Source organism: Plecotus auritus (assembly GCF_963455305.1).
Source record: "Plecotus auritus genome assembly, chromosome: 9".
NCBI lineage: Eukaryota > Metazoa > Chordata > Mammalia > Chiroptera > Vespertilionidae > Plecotus > Plecotus auritus.
The window spans coordinates 137,730,411-137,751,628 of NC_137783.1; the positions used below are offsets into that span (position 1 = coordinate 137,730,411).

The 21,218-nt window shown below is 45.9% G+C and overlaps 2 protein-coding genes across 3 annotated transcripts; one reads left to right on the plus strand and one right to left on the minus strand.

Annotated features, from left to right (window-relative positions):
* Positions 1–19: 19 nt before the first annotated feature.
* Positions 20–5,138, plus strand: KBTBD4 (kelch repeat and BTB domain containing 4). The gene is made up of 4 exons (XM_080642288.1): positions 20–169; positions 900–1,562; positions 2,896–3,002; positions 3,450–5,138. The coding sequence occupies exons 2-4, from the start codon at positions 974–976 to the stop codon at positions 4,308–4,310; spliced, it is 1,557 nt and encodes a 518-aa protein (XP_080498414.1). The 5' UTR covers positions 20–169; positions 900–973; the 3' UTR covers positions 4,311–5,138.
* On the minus strand, positions 4,735–11,766 carry PTPMT1 (protein tyrosine phosphatase mitochondrial 1). 2 transcript variants are annotated; one of them, XM_080642289.1, is made up of 4 exons: positions 10,875–11,766; positions 10,696–10,776; positions 7,080–7,271; positions 4,735–5,825 (listed from the first exon to the last, which is right to left on the minus strand). In XM_080642289.1, exons 1-4 carry the CDS (start codon positions 11,634–11,636, stop codon positions 5,676–5,678), a joined length of 1,185 nt encoding a protein of 394 aa, XP_080498415.1. In that variant the 5' UTR covers positions 11,637–11,766; the 3' UTR covers positions 4,735–5,675. The 2 variants fall into 2 exon arrangements, with proteins under 2 accessions (XP_080498415.1, XP_080498416.1); XM_080642290.1 differs by lacking the exon at positions 7,080–7,271 and having other exon boundaries at positions 5,006–5,825.
* Between the last annotated feature and the right edge of the window lie 9,452 nt (positions 11,767–21,218).

A 21,218-nucleotide genomic window follows, 5' to 3' on the forward strand; every position in this document is an offset into this window, starting at 1 on the left:
CGGACGCCGGGCCAAAAGCAGAGATTCCGGGATCCGGGCTTCGGAATGATAGGAAGGGAAGCAGGTGAGAAAACAAGGCAAGCTGGTGGGAAAACCGTGAGCTGAACGTGGCCCCAGCTTGGTGTGGCAGAATCTGGAAAGAAGGCGAGGACCCTAAAGAATTGGAACGGTGAGAGGAGGGGAGGGGGCGGGGTTCTGGGTTCCACATTCCACACCCCTTCCCCGCTTCCTTAGCTAAGCTTTTGACGGGGACTGGCGGGCCTGGGGGGCGGCTGGGCGGAGAACGGTTCCCCGGCGACCGTTTCCCAGGCAGACTCCAGGTGGAGCGGCGACAGTGCACGTGGCAATGGGCCTCCTTGTGCCCTGGGTTTGGGACGACTGGGCTCTGTCTCGAGTTCTGGGACGGAGCCTTGGGGAGTCATTAGGGTGAGCTGAGAAATGCGAGAGAGAAACTCAGAAAAGAGCAAATGTGGGCCTGACAGATGTCCCTGCCAAGCCTAATAGTAGAAGGTCTGGACTCCATGCGAGCGCCGGGGGAGGGAGAACATCTGCCTGGTTCTACTCTCCAGAACATCGCTAGTTTTATACCCAATAGTTATTTGATTTGAGGGCTCTTTGACAGGTTTTTAAGGTAATTGGCTTACTCCAGCCTCTTGCTTTCATGCCTTGACTAGAAATTACCAGGCCTTTTGTTACATCATGGGAAAGAAACACCCATAGTAAGAAATTGTATTGATGTTAGTAGGTTTGGGGTGCCATTGCAGAATGAACCCAGCTGTAGTTGAAGGGGATCATCAGAGATGTTATTGGCAGGGCCAGGATTAAGGACAATCTGGGCTCACTTTGTTAACAATCACTTTTTCCTTCTTCCTCTCTGAATTGCACCATTTGATTCATAGACTGTGGCTGTGGATTCCTTAAGTTATTGAGGGTGGTGTTACTGTGCAGACAACTGGCAGAGAAGTTGGCTACCATGGAATCACCAGAGGAGCCTGGAGCATTCATGGATGAAAACTACTTTGTGAACTACACTTTCAAAGATCGGTCACACTCAGGCCGTGTGGCTCAGGGCATCATGAAACTGTGTCTGGAGGAAGAGCTCTTTGCTGACGTCACCATTTCAGTGGAAGGCCGGGAGTTTCAGCTCCACCGGCTGGTCCTCTCAGCTCAAAGCTGCTTCTTCCGGTCCATGTTCACTTCCAACCTGAAGGAGGCCCACAACCGGGTGATTGTGCTGCAGGATGTCAGTGAGTCTGTTTTCCAGCTCCTGGTTGATTATATCTACCATGGGACTGTGAAACTTAGAGCTGATGAGCTGCAGGAAATTTATGAGGTGTCAGATATGTACCAGCTGACATCTCTCTTTGAGGAATGTTCTCGGTTTTTGGCCCGCACAGTGCAGGTGGGGAACTGCCTTCAGGTGATGTGGCTGGCAGATCGGCACAGTGATCCTGAGCTCTACACTGCTGCCAAGCACTGTGCTAAGGCCCACCTAGCCCAGCTGCAGGACACAGAGGAATTTCTCCACTTGCCCCACCACCTACTCACTGATATCATCTCCGGTAAGTTGAGGGAGGGGGCATATCATCCCCAATGCATGTTCTAGTTCAAGAAAAAGGAACCCTCAGGCTTCCTGGTGTTAGTTTACAGTATTGGTGGGAATTTAGATATCTTCTGAAAGAAATTGAGTTGATATTAGTGTAGCTGTTGTCAGAGACTGAATCCCCTTTTTTTTTTTTAAATATCGTTTTTTTTTTATTGATTTCAGAGAGGAAGGGAGAGGGGAGAGATAGAAATGTCAGTGATGAGAGAGAATCCTGGATCGACTGCCTCCTGCAGGCCCCACACAGGGAAGGTGCCCCCAACCTGGGCATGTGCCCTTGACCGGGAATCGAACCGTGACCTCCTGGTTCCTAGGTGGACGCTCAACCCCTGAGCCACACTGGCTGGGCCTGAATCCCCTTTTGAGGAAGACTCCAGGAAAAGGAGCAGAAGGTAGTGAGGAAGTATTTGTATGTATACTTTAATCTCCCCTGTGCATAGGTGTTCTTTTTTTTTTTCTATTTCTGTTTATTTTAAATATATTTTTATTGATTTCAGAGAGGAAGGGAAAGGAAGAGATAGAAACATCAATGATGAGAATCATTGATCGGCTGCCTCCTGCACACCCACTACTGGGGATTGAGCCCGCAACCCAGGCATGTTCTTTTGACTGGAATCGAACCTGGGTCCTTCAGTCCGCAGGCCAATGCTATATCCACTGAGCCAAACCAGCTAGGGCCATAGGTGTTCTTATCCATCCTGCACTCTGTATGTACCTGTTACCTTAGTAAATTTATGATGAATGATGGATAAGTCAAGATACCTAAAAAAACTTTTTAAAAAATATATATTTTATTGATTTTAGAGAGGAAGGGAGAGGGAGAGATAGAAACATTAATGATGAGAATCATTGATTGGCTGCCTCCTGGTCCCCCCCACCCCCCGCCCCCCGGGATCAAGCCCACAACCCGGGCATGTGCTCTGACCGGAAATCAAACCATGACATCCTGGTTCATAGGTTGACACACAACCACTGAGCCATGCCAGCTGGGCCCTAAAAAACATTTTAAATGATGGGCCAAGTTTGGGTTACAATCCTGACACTGCAAGTGAGATATAAACATACTTTAGGTGTGAGCTCTGCAGCCTGGTAGATTGCTTCTGTGGCAAATGGGAGTATATCAAACCACCCATTTTGATTAAAAGGCAATTTGAGATTTCTCATACATGTACACATACATACATGGTAGTAGTCTAACAAAGTGGTTCATATATTTAAAGTCCCTGGCTCTAAATCTCCCTTTTGGATTGTCAGAGTGCCACTGACCATGCCTTTCCTCTGGGTCTCAACAGATGGAGTTCCATGTTCCCAGAACCCAACAGAGGCAATAGAAGCCTGGATCAATTTTAATAAAGAGGAAAGAGAGTCTTTTGCAGAGTCACTCAAGAGTAGCTTGAAGGTAAGGCAGATTTCTTTGGATTGGGACACTATACTAGCCATGTATTACACCAGTCAATTGGGCTGGCCGTTTTGATGACTGGTGATTGTCTCTGGCTTGAAGTTGATAGGAGCTGGGGGAGGATATGTGTGCCTCTGAGCTCCAAAGGTCCTTGAGGGAATTACTTTCATCCCTGCATTAACAATCCTAAGCACCCTTTGTCTGAATCACCAGCTCATGATAGTGTTAAGAAGCTGAAAGGATGAGTGGAACAGATTCTCTGCCCGGGCATAAAATGCCTGAAGGACAGTGACTGGAGGAGAGTCAGGGTGACACACAGAAGCTGGAGGGGAGTAGGCTAGAGCAAAATACAAGTGTGTGGCCTAAGACCTTAAGGCGTTGAGTCTAAGCTGAGCCTTAGCCTAGAATCGGTAGATATCATTTTTATAATTTTAATTTTTCCAATAGGAAATTGGGGAGAACGTGCACATTTATCTGATCGGGAAAGAGTCATCTCGTACCCACTCATTGGCTGTGTCCTTGCACTGTGCTGAAGATGACTCCATCAGTGTACGTGGCCAAAACAGTTTGTGCCACCAGATCACTGCAGCCTGCAAGCATGGTGGAGACCTGTACGTGGTAGGAGGGTCCATTCCACGGCGCATGTGGAAGTGTAACAATGCCACTGTGGACTGGGAGTGGTGTGCGCCCTTACCCCGGGACCGGCTCCAGCACACCATGGTGTCTGTGCCCGGGAGAGATGCTATATATTCACTGGGTGGCAAGACACTGCAGGATACCCTCTCCAATGCAGTTATCTATTACCAGGTAGATTATAACATCTGGATAGAGACAACACAGCTAGAGGTGGCTGTGTCAGGGGCTGCTGGAGCCAATCTCAACGGGATTATCTACTTACTAGGGGGGGAGGAGAATGACCTGGACTTCTTTACCAAACCTTCCCGACTCATCCAGTGCTTTGATACAGAGACAGACAAGTGCTACATGAAGCCCTATGTACTGCCCTTTGCCGGCCGCATGCATGCAGCTGTGCATAAGGATCTGGTGTTCATCGTGGCTGAAGGGGACTCCCTGGTATGCTACAATCCCCTGCTAGACAGCTTTACCCGGCTTTGCCTTCCTGAGGCCTGGAGCTCGACCCCACCCCTCTGGAAGATCGCCAGCTGTAATGGGAGCATTTATGTTTTTCGGGATCGATATAAAAAGGGGGATGCCAACACCTACAAGCTTGACCCTGCCACTTCAACTATCACAGTCACCAGAGGCATTAAGGTGCTGCTTACTAATTTGCAGTTTGTGTTGGCATAAGGCCGTAGGGGAAGAGCGGCTGACTTTTGTCCTCCCCTTTTCTAGCACCTACCCATCCAAACTGAAGTCTCCAAAATCCCAATTCAGAGTACTATGTTATTTTGTGGCACATGTTCAAAAGGCAGCACTCAGCCCTTCCCTGAATCCACAGGGGTAGCCATTTTGGGGCTTTCTAGACTGCCACTGCTCAGCTGGCTGCTTGAATGAGAACAGGTCAGCCTGTTCTCTGCCATCCCTGGTAATCCTGTGCCTAACGCAGATTGCCCAGAGCAAGCATCTCCTCGGATCTTAGGTACAGCCTCCCTCTTTACCTGATCAGTGTTAAATATAAGCACCCCTGACCCCAGGACAAAAGGAAAAACGCCCCATCTTTCTTCCTTCCTTCCTTCCTTCCTTCCTTCCTTCCTTCCTTCCTTCCTTTCTTCCTTCCTTCCTTCCTTCCTTCCTTCCTTCCTTCCTTTCTTTCTTCTATAGTCTGCAAAGTTATTTGGTAATTTTTTCACAAAGAATTAGGTGTTTAAGAGTTTCCCTTCAGGCTTTGGTTGGGAGAATGGACAAAACTGAAGGTGTCCTTCACCAGTAAGAGTCAACTCTAAAATTCTGGACGTTGTGTCTATTGCTTTCTCATCTGTCTGTCAGGAAATGTATACTTTGGTTTGATTTTTGGCTTACTTTAAGGGATAAGCCAGAAAAAAGTAGAAAGGATTATTTTTTATTAATAGCAGAAACATTTTTCAAACTCAAATATATAAGGTCTCTACTCTTTCAAAAGTTCTAAGTCCAGTCAAGAGCTAGAAACTGTTCATACAAATAAAGTTTCTAGAGGGATATGTGTGTCTGTTTTGAATTCTGAAGGGGTGACTTCCTAAGGGAAATTAATTACATGCACACACATTTCTAAGTCAGCCACAATCCTGATTGGATACCATATTTCCTTTTTTATACACAGGATTGCGGCTCCAAAAGTGAGGGGCCAGTGAATTGAGATTCTGACTGGCAAAGAGCCAGAGCTGAGTATTTCTTCTCTTCCTAGTGCTAAATGTCTTTGAGTTATGGTGCTATGTATCACCAGGTGCAATGGTAGGTGCATGATAGATTTCTTTGACCTTATTCAAAAAAATGACACCCTCAGCCCTATCCCACATCCCATACCCTGCAAATAAAAGCCGGGCTAAATCTTTCTAGCCATACAACAGTGTTATTTCAGGAAAACGAAACCATGACAAAGGGAGAAAAATTACCCATTACTTAGCACACTTGTCTTACGTTGTCTGGGCTTAAGCCCCATTGGTCCTGTTAAACATTTGCCTTCTATTGCCAGCAGGGTTGTCTTGAGTTCTTTCTAATCCACATACTTCATGTCTGTTATGTGTGATACAGCTCCTTCTTTGCTGCCTCTGCAGTAATCTCCTTGTGGAACTCTTTGAGAATTTCAAATTGGCCAGGTCTGATATAGATGTGTGACCGGATCTTGGTGATGGCTCGTACAGCCTCCTCTGGGCTCCAGTTGTACACCTGAAGTATAGGATTGGGAAATGAAAGAAGCCGGTGTAAAGTGTCTTGACCTAATGACAGGTGCTAATGGGCTCCCAGAATTTCATTTTTATAAACACTCCATGGGGGGGGGGGTTAAAAACCATGTTCCATATATTATAAGGGAGAGCACTTTAGCACTCAGTTAACCAGCCTCAAATTACAGGCCAGGGGGACAAGTCAGTCTACTTAATTCTTGCTCTGCCAAACTCTGGCAAAAGAAGGTTGAACGTGTGGAGCTCAGATCCTAAATCCAAGCCTGCCAAGGCCTACTAGGTGTCCTCCCTGAGCTGGACCAGTGGGTAAAAGTTTCCTGGAAAGAGTAGATGTTTTTATGCAACTTGTCACCATAACTAGAAAAACAACACTTTAAACTTTACTGGTAGGGTTATCTTTGTGTCCTAAACTTACTGGTTTAGAACACGACAGAACCAAGGAAATAATAGATTCTAGCCTGCTGGTTCAATTTTCACTTGGCCCAAAATATCCTCCTGAGACCCTGTTTTCAGCAAACAGTCCTAATGACCAAAGCTTTAGTATTGTTAAATCATATACTCACCAATCCACAGTAACACAAACAAGGCCAGGTGGTTATCTTTACATTTCCTTTTTCCTTAAACTATCCACATGACTTAGTAAATGCTCTGCAGGGGCCAGACAGGTAACAAAAATGAGCTAAGCAGGGGGCTTACAATGGAATGATAAGAGTATTTGCTTCTAAATATTTTTACTAGTAAGTGTCCCACCTGCTGATCGTAACAAATTGATAGGCAAAATTCCATTGGATCCTGTTTCTAGAAACTAATGTCCAAAACTCTACTCTGAAACACTTGAAGAAATCTGAGTACTATAGAGCCGTAAGTGATCAGCACTATTTACAGTACTAGACATGCTATTTTTAACAAGTATCTCAGCTGGTGTTAATATCTTTTGCAACTCCATTTATTGATTGTCTGCTGTAAGTCAGTGCTTGACATACTTTCTCATTCAAACTCCATAACACATTTAGTTTAAGGAAACAGCATCGGACAGAGAAGCCACTTTTGCATAAGGTCACATAGCTGGCAGGTGGCAAAGCCACAGGTCAGCCTATTTACAAAGCTCAGGTACTTTCCACCTCCCAACAGTCTGAAACTGGGGACATGGCTCCTTCCAGCAAGGCCCACCTGTAGACTATGCTACTGAAGTTCTGGAAATCGCCTATAAATGGGACCAATCCAGAAAGACCTCTCCTACCTGAATCAGATACGCTGCCACCATAGTGGCACTTCTGGAGCGCCCAGCCTTACAATGTACGTAGACACTCTGGCCCAGAGACTGGTACTTGAGAGCAAACTGAACTCCTTTCTGGAGGTTAGTCAAGGTTGGGATTCCAGTCATGTCTATTGTGCTGAGTCGCAGCTGCTCAACTCCTACTTTCCTCCACTCCTGTGACCAGGTCCACCAGCAAAAAAAGAATGAAAAAAGCCGGATGTTAGTCATATGAAGACGGGCTCCCAAGAAGTAGCAAAGCAACAAGGAAGCTTCAGGGTTTACTACACTGTGAATATATTGATTACTGTTTTCTAACAAGAAATTCTTACAAAGGTCCTGACCAGGTAGCTCAGTTGGTTAGAGCGTCCTCCCCATATATCAAGGTTGTGGGTTCGATCCCTAGTCAGGGCACATACAAGAATCAACCAATGAATGAATAAATAAGCAGAATAACAACAACAACAACAACAAATTCTTACAGAACTATTTTGTCCTCCCCTTTTCCAGCACCTACCCATCCAAACTGGAAGTCTCCAAAATCCCAATTCAGAGTGCTATGTTACTGAATAAAAATTTTTAAAGTATGTTTTTAACTGATATTTTTAGAGAGAAGGCAAGAGAGGAACATCAATGTGAGAGAAACATCAATCAACTGTCTCCCGAACACATGAATACACCCCTACCAGGGATGGAGCCCCAAATCTGGGTATATGCTCTGACCGGGAATCGAACTGGGGACCTTTAGGTGCATAGGATGGCGCTCAACCAACTGAACCACACCAGCCAGGACCAGAAATATTTTTGCAATGACTGACCTATATGGTTGGTCTTTTACCAAACAATAACTATGCTGCTGAATTAGAATTATGTCCAAGATTTAAAGTGTTCTTAAAGTGCCCTTAGGGTATTTGAATTTTTAACTGCAAAACATTAGCTACATAAAATTCATCTACAAAAGTTGTGAAACTGTCTCTATGCATAATCTTGGGGCCTATTCAGTAACCTAGCTGCGGGGTTGGGGTACTATATTTTGCAAGAGCTTTCTATTTCTCTGTCCATAAGTCTCTTTTTTACCACTTTTTTCTTTAGAGGGTATGTGGTAGAAAATAGAGTTAGCCCACAGAATCAGCCAGAATCAACCGTTGGTCAGACAGCGAAGAAAAAAAAAAAATAGTTCCCAGCCGGTGTTGCTCAGTGGTTGAACATCAACCCATGAACCAAGAGGTCATGATTTAATTCCAAGTCAGGGTAGGTGCCCAGGCTGGAGGCTTGGTCCTCAGAGGAGGGCATACAGGAGGCGGCCAATCAATGATTCTCTCTCATCTTTGATATTTCTATCTCTCCCTATCCCTTCCTCTCTGAAATCAATAAAAATATATACTAAAAACAAAATAGAAGAAAAGAATCAGAAATAGAAAAAAGGCCTCTGGCAAACTGAGCAACTTTTTTTTTTTTTTTGCTTTAAGCCTTCAGATACTCTTGTTAATCTCTTTAGCTAGAACCAGAGACTTTAGAACTGAATGAAGGTCAATACAGCTCATGGAATTACAAACAGCTTTGCAGCACGTAGCTTATGCTTTAACTAGAGGCCTGGTGCACAACATGCATACACTAAGGGGAGAGGGGTGTCCCTCAGCCCAACCTGCACCCTCTCACAATCCAGGACCCCTCGGGGGATGTCGGACGGCCACTAGGCGGGAGAGGCTTCTGCCACTGAGGCTGCGTGAGCCCGGCTTCTGGCTGAGCGGAGCTTCCCCTGTGGGAGCGCACTGACCACCAGGGGGCAGCTCCTGCGTTGAGTGTCTGCCCCCTGGTGGTCAGTGCGCATCATAGCGACCGGTCATTCTGCCGTTTGATTGATTTGCATATTAGGGTTTTATTATATAGGATTACACCAGAAATTCCTGGAGTGTTTGCTAAATATTCAGATCCCGGGACCCAAGCTGAAGTTCCTGAGTTAGACTCTCTGGGGCTTGTACCTAGGAATATGATATTTTAAGGAGCCTGGTAGATGGTATTACAATGTGAGGACCACTGCCTTGGAGATTTCTTTTTTCTAGGCTAGTGGGATAATATAGCTATTTAGTATGAATGTCAATGCCTCACAGCCAGCAACCACACGCTTTCTATGATTCCTCTTGCTCCACAGGGCTGACCACACTAAGGAACATTTACCATTCTGGCTAATAGCTTCTGAGGCTTTATGACAAAGTACTTTGGGAAATGGAAGGAACTGTTACCCATTCTTAAAAAATGCATGCCATCACTAATCAATATATTTTAAATGTGAGTCACACGTCTTTCAGGTTTAAAAAATCTACGGGTTGAAATTACGGCATCGGCATCAGGCCATGATCGGTGTTTCTCTCTCATCAATGTTTCTAACTCTCTATTCCTTTCCCTTTCTCTCTGAAAAAAAAATCAATAAAATATATTTTTTAAAAAAAGATAATTGGCCGAAACTGGTTTGGCTCAGTGGATAGAGCGTCGGCCTGCGGACTGAAGGGTCCCGGGTTCGATTCCGGTCAAGGGCATGTACCTTGGTTGCGGGCACATCCTCAGTGGGAGGTGTGCAGGAGGCAGCTGATCGATGTTTCTCTCTCATCGATGTTTCTAGCTCTCCCTCTCCCTTCCTCTCTGTGAAATATCAATAAAATATATTAAAAAAAAAAAAGATAATTGTATAGTGCTAATAGAGATCAAACACAACAAGGATAGGACAATGCCTAATCACCTCGGTGGAGAGTTCCACAAACGAGTATTCACACTGAATGAAAATTATGTTTCAGTCCTGTACTTCGTTATGACAGTACTTTGTAACTCCACTACATCTCTAACTCCACTACATCTCTAACATATGAATAAAAATACCCTCAAGTCAGAGTCAAATTAACCCGATGCAGTTTTTCAATGGGTTTTATGATAAATGTACTCTTTGGGAGTGGGGGTGGCTTTTCTCAAAGTTTATAGGGCCTTTGTCTTGCATGCCTAGGGCAGCGCCTCATCCATACTTAGTGCTCAGTAAGTGTTGAATGAATGAAATCAGCAGCCAAAGAAAAGTTGTCTTTCAAATTTGGTTACTAATTCTTTTTAAAACATATTTTATTGACTTTTTACAGAGAGGAAGAGAGGGATAGAGTTAGAAACATCGGTGAGAGAAACACGGATCAGCTGCCTCCTGCACACTCCCTACTGGGGATGTGCCCGCAACCAAGGTACATACATACCCTTGACCAGAATCCAACCTGGGACCCTTCAGTCCGCAGGCCGACGCTCTATCCACTGAGCCAAACCGGTTAGGGCTGGTTATTGGTTCTTAATTACCTAAGTTAAAAATACATTCGTGCACAAAGGGGTAACCAGACTTTGTCAACTCTACTTTTAAACGCCTTTCACAAACAGTTTTTGTTTCACAATTAGTTTCTACCTTCGGTCGCAGCCATTTAAGCTTAGAGTACCAGACCCTCCTCTTAAGGGGGCAAACGGGCCTGGACACCGGTCTCCCAGCCACGGTCACCTGCAGCACCCCGCCTCAGTCGCCCCGGCTCTCCTGGCTCGGCCCCCGTCCCAGCCCCGGGTCACGGCCCCAGCCCCTCACCTTCGCGGAGTTGCACAGGAATCTGGTTTCATACTCCTCGTTCATGGTGATCACTCCGCGCACGTTCTCGTCCTCTACCAGCTGCCGAGGTAAAGAGGGGGCTCAGAACAGGCGCCTAGGCCCGGGGGGCTCAGAACAGGCGCCCAGCCCGGCGCGGCCCGGCCTCCCGGCCCGCTCACCCGGCGCGTCATGTTCCGCAGCGGCAGCGCGCCCAGCAGCACCGTGCGGTCGATGCGGTTGTACCAGTCGCGGCGCGCCGGGCCCGGCACTGTCCCGCGGACCATCGTGTAGAGCAGCGTCGGGTAGAAGAGCACCCGGGCCAGGCCGGCCTCCAGCAACGTGCCGGCCGCCATCCCGCCCCACGCGGCCTGGCGCAGAAGCGGCCCGTCCACCGCCGGGCTCGCGGTCGGCGGCCGCGAGGAGAGCCAGGAGGGTGAGGAGGACGGAGGCTGCGAGTCGTCCTGGGCCTCCCGCGAAGGCGACGCGGCGGGCGCGGGCCCCTCGGGCGCGGAGCCCTCTGGCCTGGCCCCCGAAGTCTCCGCGATGGACACTGGGGATCCCCAGACCCGCTGCATGGAGCTGGAGGAGGGGCTGCCGGCCTCGGGGGAGGGACCATGGCTCCCTGGGCGGGACACCAGGGCCCCGGCCGAGGGAGGGCGCGTCCGGGGCCAGAGGCCCGTGGCTGTACGGCGAGTCAAACTGCGACCCATGCCAGTGGCCGGCGACCCTCCTCCCGCGGGAGGGGGCTGTGACCCGGGTGAGAGGGGCCTGACCCCCGCGTGCGGAACTGTGACCCCGGCCGGGGAGGCGGGGTCCTGGCCAATGGCCTGTGGGCCTGTGACACTCCGAATCCCGGCGGGAGGGAGGGGCCTCTGACCCCAGGTGTGACCGCTCCACGGGGAACCTGGGTTGATATGCCTTTTCCACCCCCCACCCCCCATCTGCCTGAAGTACTGGCTCCCTCCTCCTGACCCAAATGCATATTATGGAAAAAAAGTAAGATCTATAATGTATTATGAAAATGCATTAATACACCATTAAGAAAAATATGATACGCTTAAGTGTAATACCCACAACCTACAAAGATGTAATGGCTGTAAATAGTTGTCTGGGATATGCATCTGGTGCCTTTAAAACAGGTTTCTGGGGACTCTTTCCCCCTCCCCACGTGGGAGTCTGTACTTGTTCTTCAATAAATTTCCACCTTTGCTATACCATCAAAATAAATAAATAAAAATTTACTTTAATCATCTATAATCCTATCACCACAAACACAGTACATTAATTTTTCCTCCAATTTTCTTTTTTATTTGTACAATTTAAAAATTTTACAATAACTTTATTGCGATATAATTCACATGCCATACAATTCACCCATTTTTTAATTTTTAAAAGAAATATGTTTCCTACCTTGGACAAACCTCTCCAAGAACACTTCCCTAATAATTCCCCTCGTAGAATTATATATAGATCTAAATAAAATGAGTATTTTAGATGAATATTGTCTAAATATAGGAATGGATGAAATTAACGTCCCAGAAGAAAAATTGGAACTTTTGGATAATAGCAGATACTTGTTTCCCCTCAGATCCTTCCTTGTCTAATAGTAGACATTTTCTGTTCCCAATCAGTGTTACTGATTTATTACTGTTACTTTTGTTCCTGGTATGTAAATGTTATAGTAGATGCAGAAAAACAAAACTTGACAAACAGCAAAAAGACTCAGATCATGGTGGCTCAAAAATTAGAAATGATCCAGAATACTTTTTAGCAAAGACATATAGGATCTGACTGCCTCCCATTTACCTGCCCCTTTTAAAAAATAATATTAATCCGACCTTAAATGCCATCTAAGGTTATGGTCTTGCCCCACCCCCAGTGGTCCACCTGCTCAGAAAGACAAATGCTGACAGTGAGACATCCTAGGAATGAGCCTTCCTAGCACCGTGGGACTCCATTGTCCAACCAAAAGGTTGGTCATCAATGCAGCCTTTGGACCGATTTATGAACAAAAGGGGGATGTGTAGACGAAAGGGGCCACATACTAACCTGACAAACTCAGGGAAGGCCTGTATGACAGTCTTGCAAACTCAAAGAGCTAAAGTAACCACAAAGGCTGGTCTGAAATTAAACTTTAACTAAAGCAGTTATGGTGGGTAGTTAACGTCCTAGGCTGGTATCTTCACTTGACAAAGTCAACCTTTACTTAAACTGAGCCTATCTTTTTGCATCTACTAATATAATAACATATCCTTGAAATGTCTGGGTAACTTGTAACTTCCCTTTTTCCAGACCCCTTGGGGCACAACCTAATGTGCCAGGGAGCCAGGACAGATACCACAAATTCCTTCATAGTTATCATGTTAATTGTTCCTGCATCCACCTAAGTACGTGTCTATCATTTTACTTTTTATCCAATCCCAGAGGTTCCCCACCCCCTTTGCTTTGTTATCTCCTGCCTCTGTAGTCTATCACCAATGGATTTCATGTAACCCACCTAAGTCCCTCCTTTGATTGTAATGTATAAAAATAGAGGAAAACTCACCATGCTCTGGAGCATTATCTCAATTCCTTGAGGTTCTGCTTCCTAGCAATTGTCGACAGTTTGGCTCAAAAAAATCTTAAACACACACACACACACACACACACACACACACACACACTGAGTGGCCAGATTATTATGACTACCTGACGTTTGTAGGCAAATTAGCTGTACACTGCATCATATGGGATATGGAAGCCGAAGGCCTGTTCGAACACCTTTGCTGTCTGCAATTACCAAGATAAAACGTTTCCAATTCGCACAGGAACACAAGGATTGAACAGTCGAGCATTGGAAAAAAGTCATGTGGTCCGATGACTCACGTTTCCAGTTGCATCATGCAGATGGCAGAGTGAGAATTTGGCTGAAACAGCATGAAAGCATGCACCCCACATGCATGAGTACAAACAACCCTTCAAGCTGGTGGGGGCAGTGTTATGGTTTAGGGCATGTTTTCCTGGCATGACTTAGGCCAGGCGTCCTCAAACTAAAGCCCGCGGGCCACATGCGGCCCGCAGAGGACATTTATCCACCCCACCGGGTGCCGCTGCCTGTCCTGCTTAGCAGCTGACTCGTCCCGGGCCCGCAGTGCACATAGGAATTTGTTCATAGTTTTTTTTTTAATTTTTTTTTATTTTTTTAAAATATATTTTATTGATATTTTACAGAGAGGAAGGGAGCGGGATAGAGAGCTAGAAACATCGATCAGCTGCCTCCTGCACACCTCCCACTGGGGATGTGCCCGCAACCAAGGTACATGCCCTTGACAGGAATCGAACCCGGGACCCTTCAGTCCACAGGCCGACGCTCTATCCACTGAGCCAAACCGGTTTCGGCCATAGTTTTTTTTTTAAACTATAGTCCGGCCCTCCAACGGTCTGAGGGACAGTGAACTGCCCCCTGTTTAAAAAGTTTGAGAACCCCTGATAGGCCCTTTAATTCGTGTGGAACGACGTCTGAATAGCACAACATACCTAAGTATCGTTGCTGATTAAGTTCATCCTATCATGTTGATGGTGTATCCCAGTGGTCGGCAAACTGCGGCTCGCGAGCCACATGCGGCTCGTGAGCCGCAGTTTGCCACTCTGTTGACTAATGAGTTTGCTGACCACTGGACTAGACTAAATGTTACCATGTAGTTGAAAGCTGTGAGGATTAGGCAATTGTGGCATATTGTGTGCAAAGAGGTAAAGGGTAGTATATAACAGTGGTCAGCAAATTCATTAGTCAACAGAGCGGCAATGTATCCCAATGGAGATGGCTTCTTCCAATAAGAGAATGTGCCATGCCACGGTGCTCGTATTGTGCAGGAGTGGTTTCAAGAACATGAGGGAGACTTTACCCTGCTTAGGTGGCCCCCACAATCACCAGATCTCAATCCAGTTGAGCATTTGTGGGACTAAGTTAAAAGAGCCATCAGGCAGCTGGTTCCACAACCAACAAATCTCACAGAACTGGACAGTGCTATTCATCAGGCATGGTGTCAGATTCCTCACATCACCTTTCAGCATCTCGTGGAGTCAATGCCAAGAAGAATCGCCGCAGTATTGAAGGCAAAAGGTGGCCCAACGAAGTACTGATGGGGTGGTCATAATAATCTGGCCACTCAGTGTGTGTGTATATATATATATATATATATAAACTAGAGGCCCAGTGCATGAAATTCGTGCACGGGGGGGGGGGGTGTGTGTCCCTCATCCCAGCCTGCACCCTCTTCAATCTGGGACCCCTCGAGGGATGTCCGACTGCCCGTTTAGGCCCGATCCTACCAGGATCGGGCCTAAACGGGCAGTCGGACATCCCTTTCACAATCCAGGACTGCTGGCTCCCAACTGCTCGCCTGCCTGCCTTCCTGATTGCCCCCTAACCACTCCCCTGTCAGCCTGATTGATGCCTAACTGCTCCCCTGCCAGCCTGTTTTCCCCTAACTGCCCTCCCCTGCAGGCCTGGTCACCCCTAACTGCCCTCCCCTGCAGGCCTGGTCCCCCCAACTGCTCTCCCCTGCAGGCCTGGGTCCCCCCCAACTGCCCTCCCCTGCAGGTCTGGTCACCCCTAACTGCCCTCCCCTGCAGGCCTGGGTCCCTCCCAACTGCCTTTCCCTGCAGGCCTGGTTGCCCCCAACTTCCCTCTGCCGGCTTGGTCACCCCTAACTGCCCTCCCCTGCAGGCTTGATCGCCCCCAACTGCCCTCCCTTGCAGGCCTGGTCCCTCCCAACTGCCCTCCCCTGCTGGCCATCTTGTGGCGGCCATCTTGCGTCCACATGGGGGCAGGATCTTTGACCACATGGGGCAGCCATCTTGTGTGTTGGAGTGATGGTCTATCTGCATATTACTCTTTTATTAGATAGGATAGAGGCCTGGTGCACGGGTGGGGGCCAGCTGGTTTGCCCTGAAGGATGTCCCAGATCAGGGTGGGGGTTCCCTTGGGGCATGGGGCGGCCTGGGCAAGGGGCCTGTGGTGGTTTGCAGGCCGGCCACGCCCCCTGGCGACCCAAGCGGAGGCCCTGGGATGTGGGGTTTATTTATCTCCTACAATTGAAACTTTGTAGACTGGAGTGGAGCCAAGCCTTCTGCTTGCTCCGTGGTGGCAGCCATTTTTGGGGGGATTTATGTATCTTCTATAATTGAAATTTTGTAGCCTTAAGCAAGGCCTGGGCCTGCCAGGGTGTGCGGAAAGCTTGGCTTCCTCCATTGCCGCGGGCAACCCTAGCCTCCTGCTCTTTCCAGCTCTGTGGCTGCCGCCATTTCTGTTTGGGTTTATGTATCTTCTCCATTGAAACTTTGTAGCCTTGAGTGGAGGCCTAGGCCGGCAAGGGCAGGCGGAAAGCTTGGCTTCCTCCATCGCCGGGGAAACCCAAGCCTCCCTCCTGCTCTCTCTGGCATAGCCATCTTGGTGGGGTTTATTTGCATAGTTGCTCCTGATTGGCTGGTGGTCGTGGCTGGTGGGCGTGGTGGTTAATTTACATATTACTCTTTTATTAGATAGGATATTGATTATACAGAGAGAAAGGGAGAGGAATAGAGAGACAGAAACATCTATGAGAGAGAAACATAATCAGCTGCCTCCTGCATGTCCCTTACTGGGGATTAAACCTACAACCCAGGCATGTGCCCTGACTGGGAATTAAACCATGACCTTCAGGTTCATGGGCCAACGCTCAACCACTGAACAACACTGGCAGGGCCTTTTTGTTTTCTTAATCCTTATCCAAGGACATGCTTAAAGAGAGAAAGGGAAGAGAAACATCAATAGGTTGCTTTCTGTATATGCCCCAATGGGGAATACCTGCAACCCAGGAACGTGCCCAGACTGGGAATTGAACTGGCAACCTTTGTTGCACAGGTGTACAGGTCAATGGTTTTAGTGTGTTCACAGAGCTGTGCAATCATCACCACAAACAGTTTTAGAACATTTTTATCACCCCTCAAAGAAACCCCATACCCATTAGTACTCACTCTCCACTTCCCCCCAAACCAACAGCCCTAGGTAACCACTAATTTATTTTCTGTTTCTATAGATTTGCCTGTTCTGAACATTTCAAATAAATGGAATCACACAAAATGGCTTCTTTTACTTAGCATAATGCTTCAAGATTCCTCCATATTGTAGCATGTATCATAATGTATTTCTTTTTATGTTTTCTTTTCTCCATTTATTAGTTGATAATAATTTGGGTTGTTTCCACTTTTTGAATAATATTGCTGTTAACATTCATATACAAGATTTTGTGTGTGTGTGTGTGTGTGTGTGTGTGTACATATGTTTTTATTTCTCTTGGATATACACCTAACTGCAATTGTTGAGTCAGATGATATCATTATGTAGTCTATGTGTACAATTTTTAAAAAATCATTGTTGCCCTAACCAGTTTGGCTCAGTGGATAGAGCATCGGCCTGCAGACTGAAGGGTCCCAGGTTCGATTCCAGTCAAGGGCATGTACCTTGGTTGGGGGCACATACCCAGTAGGGGGTGTTGCAGGAGGCAGCTGATCGATGTTACTCTCTCATTGATGTTTCTAGCTCTCTGTCCCTCTCCCTTCCTCTCTGTAAAAAATCAATAAAATATTTATATTTTAAAAAGATAATAATAAAAAATAAAAAAAATCATTGTAACCCTAGTTGGTTTGGCTCAGGGTATAGAGCGTCAGCCTGTGGACTGAAGAGTCCCAGTTTCGATTCCAGTCAAGGGCACATGCCAGGTTGTGGGCTTGATCCAATAATTTTCTTTTACCATTGATGTTTTTATATCTCTCTCCCTCTCCCTTCCTCTCTGAAATCAATAAAAATATTTTTTAAAAAAATCATTGTAATCATGCTGATAAAAATTTGTCACGATTTTTTTCACTAAATGTTATACTGTAAGCACTTTCCATGTTATTACATTGTCTTTATCGTTTAAAATGAACCTAATTGCTATACCATAAAGTAATTATTCTATTATTAGATATTTAGGCTATTTCAAAATTTTTGTTTCCAACCATTTCCAGCATGAAAATTTTTTTATTGAATTTATTGGGGTGACTGGTTAAAAAGGTATATAGGCTTTAGGTGTACAATTCTTTAATACATCATCTGTATATTGTATTGTGTATTTACCACCCCAAGTCAAGTTTCCTTCCATCATCCTTTATTCCCTCTTTACCCTCTCCTAGTTCTCCCCCACACCTCCTTTCTATATACTATATAACTTTTTCTACATATTATTTCTATATGTCCTTCATTTAGAATTACTATAGTAGGATAGGTTCCTAAATGTGGAATTACTGTGTCAAAGAATCATTTACAACTTTTGCTTTATATAAAGTACATAATCTAAAAAGTTCCATTCTTACCCCAAAACCCTGTCTTCAAACTACAGATTTTTATGCATATATTTTTACCATCATTTTGTTATGAACATTTTCATAATAAAATAAATTAAAAACAGGAAAACTAAACAGGGAAAACCCATATAACTGCCACCTAAATGCTACAATTAGCCCTGTCTGGTTTGGCTCAGTGGATAGAGCGTTGGCCTGTGGACTGAAGGGTCCCAGGTTCAATTCTGGTCGAGGGCATGTAACTGGGTTGCAGGCACATCCCTAGTGGGAGGTGTGCAGGAGGCAGCTGATCACTGTTTCTAACTATCTATCCTCTCTGTAAGAAATCAATAAAATATATTTTAAAAAAATAAATGCTACAATTAACATGTTTCTTTTTTCACATTTACCCATTAATCCATCCTATTTTTTTTTTAATATATATTTTTATTGATTTTTTTTTACAGAGAGGAAGGGAGAGGGAGAGTTAGAAACATCAGTGAGAGAGAAACATCGATCAGCTGCCTCCTGCACACCCCCTACTGGGGATGTGCCCGCAACCAAGGTACATGCCCTTGACCGGAATCGAACCTGGGACCCTTCAGTCCCCAGGCCGATGCTCTATCCACTGAGCCAAACCAGTTAGGGCAATCCATCCTATTTTTGATACATTTAAAATATACATTTTTTTTAAAAGTTGACTCATCCTATTATTTACTGTTCTGTTACCTTTTTTGTCACTCAACAATATAAGTATTATGCCATGTCATTATAGATAGATACCTATTTAATTTATCATTTTCAAAGAGTTGCACATTATTCCAATATACGGCTTTCAATTCAACTTACAATTTTTTATTGAGTGGCCTGTATATTCCAGACAATATTCCAGCACTTGGGACACATCAGTGAACAACACCAGGGAGAGTTGCTGCCCTCTCTTCTCTTGCCTTTCTGGTATGAACTGTATTTCAGAATAACCAAATATCCCTCGTTGGTGAGGAAAGGTTCTTCTCTATAGCAGACTACCTGTTAATAAATGCAGAAGAAATAATAAAATTAGAAATTCAGTATTTTGCATTCCAGCTAATAAATGTGGAAAGAATGATACAATTAGAAACTCAGCATTTTGCAATCCCTGGTGAAAAAACTGATTCAGTCAATGGTCATCAGTGGATCAAAGCATGAGATGAAAAGCTGATAGGAAACTCCCATGGAGGGATCAGGCTGAGGCCACCTGAGCTAATTAATTAATCTCCATATGGACAGAAGCAGGACAACCTGAACTCATTGGCCTCCAGAAGTGATGCAGCGTGATGTTCACAGCACCAACTTCAAAAAAGTCCAAGAATGCATTTAAAATTCAGACATTTAGCACTTTCCCTCTCAGGCGTGCATCTTTACTTTTCTGTCCTAAACTCAAGGGTCCCCACAGGACTTGCAACCTGGGGAACCGTGGACAGCAGCAGCCTGTCTCAATCTAAACCCCTGAACTTGTCTCTAACACCCCCTTTTTCTGACTTTTCAGGGAGCTGACAACAGCTCCGCTTGCCCTAGGCTCTCTCTTGTTTCTTCTTCTTTCCTAAGCCCTTCCTTGTTTCCCTATCCCCAGCTTTAATAAATGTACTCTTAAGAGACAGTCAGCCCGCCCTGGCTGGTTTGGCGTGGTGGATAGGGCGTCGGCCTGTGGACTGAAGCGTCCCAGGTTCGTTTCCGATCAAGGGCACATACGCGAGTTGTGGGTTGCAGGCTTGATCTCTACTGCCTGCAGGAGGCAGCCAATCAATGGTTCTCTATCATCATTGATGTTTCTATCGCTCTCTCCCTCTTCCTTCCCCTCTGAAGTCAATAAAAATATATTAAAAGAAAATTCAGACATCTAATGGTGACATTAATTGTGGCAATGTATGTGACAACGTTCTACAAGCTATAATGGTTTTTAACTTTTGGATGTTTTCAGTAAATTACACATAAAACTATTACTATGATCATATATTGACATAATAAATGTATATAAAATGGTAAACTACAGAGTATGATTAAGAAATATGACAGTGTAGAACTTAGAGGCTAATTGTTCTGATCCGTATGATACCAGAAAAACTGTTAGTTTTTTCCCTCTTAAGGGGAAAAGTGGTGCTTCCAGCACATGGGAAAACCCTTGAGGCTTCCTGCTTGGGAGGCCACTTGTTTTTTTGTGGTAAGGTAGGGTATAATCAGTATTTGTGGGTATAAGAATTATTTGTTCTGGTGAGCCAGATGATGTTACAGAAAAATCATTTGCAAACCCATGAGTTATTTGCATGTTGCTGGTACCCAAAGGTCTCAGAGCTAAGTTTTATTTGTCTATCTGTATTTCACTGTCCCACAAGGTGTCGAACCTGCTGAATAAATGACGTTAGTCTTTAAAAAAAAAACAAAACACAAAACTATTGCACTGTTTGCTTTTCATCTAGAATCTAGATCCTGGTATTCCTGAGTCACTCTGAAGGAGAGCTTTAATGTCCTAACCTGAGTTGTTTAGAATTTTTTTTCTAGGGAAAGAAGTTTAGGGCTGGGCCATCTATGGTTTCTCAATAGAACCCTTATGAGCTTCCTGGCGCTGCAGGGATTTTGGCAAAGTTGTGGGTTCAGACAGCGTATCATCCCACTAGAAAGCATTCCCCTAATTCTGAAAGCTTGCAATACATTCACATTCCATAGCTCAGTAAATTAGGAAGAAGGCAGGGACCCTGTTGCTCGTCTGCTAGGGCAGAAATGAGGGTTTGTCATGTGCCCAAGGCTGGCCAAGCACACCATTCCATTCAACTCATTCATTCATTCATCCAATATTTTATTGTGCTCATAGTCAGTGCCAAGTAGGGGTCCTTGCCCAGCAGGTCATCCAGAGCTCCTGTGGGTGCAGTGCCCAGAGCCGAGATCTTCAGATTCCCAGGCGGGGTCTTCCCACCTTTCCCTCCAGGAAAGCTCGGAGACAAAGAGATGCACCCCTGCAGCTCCCAAACCTGAGGGTTCCCCGCGGCCCCGGGTTTCGGCGCAGTTGCTTCTCCACTCCCCAGCCCGAGGGGGCGCTGCAGCGCCGGGCACTCGGCCCGCCCCTGTGCTGCGCCGCGCTCCGCTCGGATCTGCGCTGTGGGCGGCTCCGCGGTGGTACGTTCCTCTCGCCGCCCTCCCCCTCGGCC